Consider the following 7,220-nt stretch of genomic DNA (forward strand, 5'->3'; position numbering starts at 1 on the left):
TGTAAAAACTATATATATGGCATTGGCAGTGTGTGTCTCGATACACTAATCTCTCCATTCATTTTCCATGGTACAATCTGCTCTCAGTCCTGTGCCCCTGCAACACACAAGTCCAGCTTGGTTGGGTTTTTTTGTTTGTTTGTTTTCTAAGGGGGAAAAAAAAAAGCCCAAATATCTTAATTAAATTAATTAAATGTACAAACACCATAGGGTTTCATACTGAATAAATAGGGCTAATTAGACCCGGTGGCAAGTCTGAGTCACGAGTTTGTCTCAGCCTCGGCATTGTCTCAGGTTAGGATACAGTCCAAGGGCTCCCACTTATTACCGTCCTTATTATTATTATTACTAATAAAATCTAATGTATGGTCCGCACTCCTTCAGAGTTCCGGTACATCTCCTCGTCGTCAGACTCAGAAGTGGTTCCACTGCTGGAAGGGGTGTGGAGGTGACTGGGGACCCCGCCGGGCTGGCAAACGTACCACTCGTTGAGGTTGGTCACCTGAGGGGACAGAGTGCTCGAGCGACTCCTGCTTGGGTCCAGCACAGGGGACAAGGGGGCGCCCGCCGGAGTCCCCACCGATGAGTAGCCCAGGGCTCCTGGAGAGGGCGGTGAGGACTTGCAGTGGATCTTCATGTGCTTCCTCAGCGAGCTCGGGTGGGTGTAGGATTTGTCACAGCCTCGGATCTTGCAGTAGTAGGGCTTGTCGCTGGTGTGGACGTGGGAATGTTTCTTTCGGTCACTGCTGTTGGCGAACTTCCTGTCACAGCCATCAAATTCACATTTGAAAGGCTTTTCCCCTGCAATAAAACATAGGGAAGGTTAACAAGTGCTTTTCGGAGACCTCTCACTTGAGAGAGAAATCTTAGAGCAGACATGAGGATGCATCTTCCCATCCTCTTGAAGACCAACTCCCAGCCTAACTCCTAATTCCCATGTTCCAGGATACAACAGGGAAGAGATACTGCGGGGATGGGCCTGGTGTCCCCTGGCCTGGAGGCTCTCCTTGGACCTGGGCTTGCGAGAGGCTGGATGTCAACCCCGAAGTACCATAGGGGTCGAGGTGAGAATGGCTAGAGCGTGGTCCAGGCTCTAACACTGAAAGCCAGCTAGGACCCAGATTCCCACATCCTTGTTCCCCTCAGGGTCTATACAGACAAAAATTCAAGCCGATCCCGTCAAGATAAATGCTGATAAAATACTTCCAGAGCCACAGCTTGGGTGAAGACCGTAAGAAAAAGAGAAAAAAGATAAACACACATATTCTCAATTAAAAGTAAACTGGGGGTGATGCAGTAAAATTATAATAATGGCATTTTGTTTCAGAGTGTTCCCCAGGACCTCACTGATGGGAAAGGAAAGGAAATACACCAAAATCCTGTTCTCTCCAGAAATAGACATCTGTGAAAAACATGATCCCCCCACTAGATTTTTTACAAGCCCAGCTGGGCAGAGAACAGGCTGTTGCCCTCTTCATTCTACCAGCTTTCCTCACAACTTGCTGGGCAGTTGAGACCCTAGAGGAACAGAACCTTAACAAATGTTAATAAAGACTACAAGCCTCAGCCAGAACCTGGCATCCCCTGATGGCATAAGCAGACTTCTTATTCTAACGTTGTCTAACAATCAAAAAAGATCGACTGTTCACCAGTCTTGGGGCCCATTGCCCCTTTTAAGCTGCCCTACCCACCCACCCCAGGAGCACAGGGCCTTTCAACACAAGGCCCCAGGTCCAGGTAGTGGAAATGCTCAGTAAGACAAGCAGATATTCAGCCACACTACACCTTGGTATTAAAAAGCAGAAACAGGAAGGCAGCAGGTAACAGTATGAATTTTCCCCCTCACCTTAGTATCCATGAACTTGATGTATTTCAGTCTATAACTGAACATGTTATCTCATGCATATTGGGGTATAATAAATATATTCCTTATATTTAAATGATTTTTAAAATAGAGTTGAATTTCTCTACATTTCAGCAGCTACTCTGGTGACACACAAGGTATGGTCTTTTCCTTGGTTTTTGACAATTTATTTTTTAAAAAGCCAAACAACTATTAAGACAGCTTAGTGTACATAAATTCCTGTGGTGGACTTTCCTGTACAAATATTTCACTGTAATTTTCTCTTTTTAAATTTCATCAATGCTAATTGCTTCAATGCCAGAGTACGTTAGCACATCTGAAAAGTATTCAGATGCCTGGAATATAACATATACTACCTGGAAATATTGTTTAAAAACAAAATTAAATATTATCGTTTAATATGTATAATATATTTATATAATTTAATATACCTCCTGCCTTAGGCCATAAAGAGAGGGAAAAACACAACATAATGCAATGATAATCGTAACCTTTAAAAATTCTCTGTAGAGGGGCTGCAACAAACAGTTAATCGAGTTTTATCAAAACACTGGTTATTTGTCCTGATTTCTACATTCCACTTTAAGTTGGATAATACTAATTTAATATAGCATTCTTCCAAAAAAAAATTATAATCAGCTTTTCTTCAACATGGAGGTTTAAGTACTTTTATTCACCCTATGCAAATGTGCAATGTTGCTTTTTAGAATTCTCATGTTTCTGCACAAGCTAAATATCTTGGATTGTGCAGAATTAAACGGCTTGGACATTGCTGGCTCCACCACTGCACATGTTGAAAGAGAAGCATTATGAATCAGACCCAGAAAAGGCAGATATGGAGTGGAAAGAAAGGTAGAAAAGCAGGGGTAAAGGAGAGATGGAAGAAGAAAGTAGAAAAAAAGGGAAAGGGTGATAGAATTGCCTATTTTATTGGGGGGGGGGGCTACGTATGGGGAGGGGGGCATTTATCAAATTCTCCCTGCCTAGAAAGGGTGAGAGACCCTAATGTTTACATTTCAGATCCTGACAGAGGGGTCACGTCAGAATTTAACTACTTAGAGTTTTAGAGAGTGAGGGAAGCTACGTGTGAGAACTCGAGTCCAGACCAGAGGAAGGTTATAAATGGAATTGGGAGCACGTGGGTCAGGAAATGGGCCTTCAGGAGTGGCCGGGGATTATTCCCTTTGATCAAGCCATTCCGGGATCCCGGGTAAACCCCCAAAAGGCAGAGCGTTGTGATGGGGCAGGGAGTCCGGCCTGGCCTTTCTCTGGACACAGTGCTCAGTGGCTTAGCGGCCCAGGGACGGCCCAAAACACCCGGCGCGGGTCTGAGCATCGACGCGAGGGCGCTCGCATCCCTGCCCGAGGGACCCGGCTAGGCCCACGCAGCCGCCGCGAGCCAGGCGGGAATGCAACTTGCGCACAAGGAACCCGAAAACAAAACGGCCCCGGGTTCCCTCGGCGCCCGGGTCCCCGCCCCCGGCAGCACGCGCGCACGCCCCCTTGGGGCCCGCCCTCGAGGGGGGCGGGAGGCCGCCGGTCCCCGGGGGCCGGAGAGCCGACACCCGGTCAGCCGCCGCGCAGTCAATTTCCAGTTCCTTGCCTGACCCGGGCGGAAACGGCCCTCAGCTCCGGGCAGCCCCCCTGCCCGCCAAGGGAAGGTCGACTCCCCTCCGAGGCCTGGAAAGGCGGGAAGGGCACAAGGTCGCGGGCTCCGCTTTTAGGGGTTCCCTCTGGGGGCGGTTTCACTTCCCGCGCCCCGCGCGCCCCGCGCACAGCCCCAGGCCCCTGTCCCGTCGGCAAGCGCTGGGCACGGGGGCCAGCAGCTGGCTTAGCGAGCCAGGGAGTTTTTACGAGAGCCTTGCGGGACACTTCCTGTTGCAAAATCATTAACTCGGACTGATCCCGATTAGAAAAGAAAGGGGCTGGCAAGCGGAACTCGGGGGAAAACGCGCTCCCAGCCGGTCAGCGGGCCAGTCCGCAGGATGCCTGTCAGGTACCGGCGACAGAAGCAAGGCCCGGGGCTCCGGCCTCGGGTCCCCGGACCCGGCTTTTCACGCAGCTACCCCTCACCCCCCGCCCGTGGCCTCGGCCCCGACCGCTGGCCAGGCGTTGCGGCCCACGCCCGGCGGCTGCCTCCTCGTCGTCGCAGCGCCGATAAATCAGCCAAGTAATTACTGACTGTAAACCCCAGTTACTTAAGTGTCCTCCGAGGGGTAATATTGTCTGTGTCCCTATAAATCCCGACTGCGCTTCTGGCCCAGCGCGCTCGTCCGTTCCAAGCGGCCCACGGCCCACAGGCGCCATCCCACGCCCCAGGCCGCGGCCGTGGCGCCCACTACGGCAGGCCTCGGGGTGGGGGCGGGAGGGCTCCCCAGAGTGCGGGGGCTGCTCCCAAGCCCCACGGGGGGTAGGCCCCAACGACCGCGGGAGACTCTGCAGCTCGCCCTGTCCTTCCTCCTCCAAGGAGAACCTTCCTTAAAAGGTCAGAACCCCATTTCTCCAGCACCCTCTAGGGCATGTGTGATAAACTGTGTGACGGCGCGTGTGAGTATAGCTGTATATGAAGGTGTGTAAATGAGTGTCATCGTGTCATCGGGGCACAAGGACGTCCCAGCGATCAGGGAGGGGTGTATGAGGGAACATGGGTGTGTGAAGTTGTTCGTGTGATGTGTGTGTGCACGTGAAGGTGTACGGTGGGGTGTGTAACGGTGGGCGAGTGTGTGTGCGTGTGTGTAGGGGGAAGGTCCCCGGAAGTCCGAGGGCGCATTACTTTCGCATTTTGCGCCCCGCCCCGGAGGGACAGGGCTCCCTCTCCCCTCCAGGAGGGGCCTCACCGAGCGGGGCCTCGCGGCCCCAATACCGCAGCAAATCCCACGCGCCCCTCGCACGCCCGCTCTTTGGAGCACGGCGACCGCGCGGGGCCTGACATCCGATGCGGAGGGAAGAGCCGCCGGGGCGGCTCCGGCCCTCCTTCCCCATCGCCCTCCCCAAGTCCCCGGGGCCGGGCGGAAGGGGGCTGCCGACCGTCCTGGGCGCCTTCCTGCTCCGGCGGCGGCTGCATCTGCTCCGGGGCGGCGGCGGCGGCGGCTGGAGCGCGTTGCCGGTCCCGGCGGAGGGGCTGCGGGAGCGCTGGAGACTCCACCGTGTGGGAACCCAGCGCGGGGCCTGTGTGTGCTATCGAATTACTTATTCATAGAAAAAAAGGGGGGAGAGAAAAAAAAGAAGTCACATGTCCGGGTTATACGTATGCGAAGAGAAGCAGCAGAAGGAGGGAAAATTAAGGCGAGCAGGAGGAGGAGGAAGAGAAGCAGCGGCAGAAGCGGCGGCGGCGGCGGCGCGGGAGGCGGCGGCGGCGGCGCGGCCGGGGACAGACACCCACCTGTATGAGTGCGCTTGTGGATCTTGAGGTTCTCGGAGCGCGCGAAGACCTTGCCGCAGCCCGGGAAGGGGCAGGGGAAGGGCTTCTCGCCGGTGTGCACGCGGATGTGGTTGATGAGCTTGTATTTGGCCTTGAAGGGCTTGCCCTCGCGCGGACAGTCCTCCCAGAAGCAGACGTGGCTGCTCTGCTCGGGGCCGCCCACGTGCTCCACCGTGACGTGGTTCACCAGCTCGTGCATGGTGCCGAAAGTTTTGGAGCAGGGCTTGGCGCCGCCGGCCGGGGGCGGGGGCGGCGGCGGCCCGGCCAGCTCCTCGGGGTCGATCCACTTGCAGATGAGCTCCTGCTTGATTGGCTGCCGCATGTAGCGCAGGAAGGCCCCGGCCGCCCCTGGGAGGTGGGGGTGGTGCTGGTGCGGGTGCTGCGCGGGCGCGGGCGGCGGTGGCGGCGCCGGGGGCGGCGCGTGGTGTTGCAGGTGGGGCCCGGGTCCGGCCGCCGCGGCAGCAGCCGCCGCCGCCAGGTTCAGGTTTAAGTTCACGGCTCCGTAGCCATGCAGGGCGGCGGCTGCAGCGGCCGCCACCGCCCCGTAGTGCGCATCCCCAGAGCGCGGCGCGAAGGGCGGCTCCCCGCGGCCGTACAGCTCAGCCGCCGCGGCTGCCGCCGCTGCCGCCAGCCCCAGGCGCATCTGGCCGTTGAGAGGGTGCGGGTGGCCGCCGGGGCCTCCCGGCGTGTCGTGCAGCGAGGGAAAGAGCGCCGGGCCCCCGCCGCCGCTGCCGTCCGGGCCAGCGTAGGTGCCGCTGGCCGAGATGAACATGCCGGCCGAGTGGGGAGGCGGGGCCGAGTGCTGGGGGGAGCCGGTGCCGGACCGCTGCTCCCCTCCGAGCGGGGCCCCGTGCATGGCCGCCGCGGGGGCCGTGGCGGAAAGGTCCCTCCGGAGGACGAAGTCCCTGCTGTGGCCTTTGCCGCTGCTGCCGCCGCCGCCACTGTTGGTGGTGGTGTAGCCCGAGAGGCCAGGAGGAGGGGGAGGGGGTGAAGGGGAGGGAGGAAGAGGAGGGGCTGGGGGCGGGGGCGCGGGCGCGGAGGACTGCACGCTACAGCTGCCCCCGCCACCAGGGTAGGTGCCGGCGCCCGGGTGCGAGACCGAGGCTGCAGCGCGGGCGGCGGCCGCTGGGGCCTTGGGCTGTGCCGGGAGCGCCTGGGAGGGAGGGCTGAGGCCGAGCGCGCTCGCCTGGGCCATGTGCTCGGGTCCGAGCGGAGTGATGGCCACGCCGGGGTCAGCGCCCAGGTCCCGAGAGCGGAGGTGCGCGGCTGCGGCGCGGAGTTGGGAGTGGGCGGGCGCGCTGGCCAGCGCCGGGAAGCCTGTCATATTCTGAAGTGGCCTGGCCTGAGCCGTTGCCAGATCCGCTAATCTCAGCGCTGGCGGGTTCCTCTTGCTCAAAGGGGTCTCCATCAGAACTACACAATCAGACTCATAGACCCTCACTGGGGGGACTTTTTCCCCTCTGCCCGCCTTCAGAAACATGTATATGTCAGGCGCTCTTTAACTTCTTTGTCCTGGCCTCCTAACTCTGCTTATTCCCGTTCCCACTCTGTCCTCCAGCGATTGGCAGAGCGAACACCACATTTGAGCTGCGCAGTGGGACCGAGATTTTGGAAATAGCAAGGGTGGGATTGGAGGGAGCCGCGTGATTGGCAGCAGCCGCGGCTGACCGATTGGCTCCCTTTCAGGCTCAGCGGGCATCCGCCCCTGTGCACCCGGCCGCCTTCGCTTTCGCTTCGCGCCCCTTCCTCTCCCGGAGCCCTGCGTCCCCGCCTCCCCGGGGATTCCCAAGTTGCACTTGCAGAAAGTTTGCACCGAGCCTGCGCGCGCAGCGCCCCGCGTTCCCATGACGCGCCTTGCGGGGAACGTGCGCCGGCACGCGGCCGAAGGGCGCCTGGAGGCTCTGGGCTGGGGACCCCCCGGGGAGCAAAAGGCGG

General features: G+C 58.2%; 1 protein-coding gene across 1 annotated transcript; it reads right to left on the bottom strand.

Annotated features, from left to right (window-relative positions):
• Positions 1-229: 229 nt before the first annotated feature.
• Positions 230-6,708, bottom strand: ZIC5 (Zic family member 5). The gene is made up of 2 exons (XM_059041968.2): positions 5,247-6,708; positions 230-801 (listed from the first exon to the last, which is right to left on the bottom strand). The coding sequence occupies exons 1-2, from the start codon at positions 6,691-6,693 to the stop codon at positions 359-361; spliced, it is 1,890 nt and encodes a 629-aa protein (XP_058897951.1). The 5' UTR covers positions 6,694-6,708; the 3' UTR covers positions 230-358.
• Between the last annotated feature and the right edge of the window lie 512 nt (positions 6,709-7,220).

Source organism: Kogia breviceps, chromosome 16 (assembly GCF_026419965.1).
Source record: "Kogia breviceps isolate mKogBre1 chromosome 16, mKogBre1 haplotype 1, whole genome shotgun sequence".
In the NCBI taxonomy this organism is placed as follows: Eukaryota; Metazoa; Chordata; class Mammalia; order Artiodactyla; family Physeteridae; genus Kogia; species Kogia breviceps.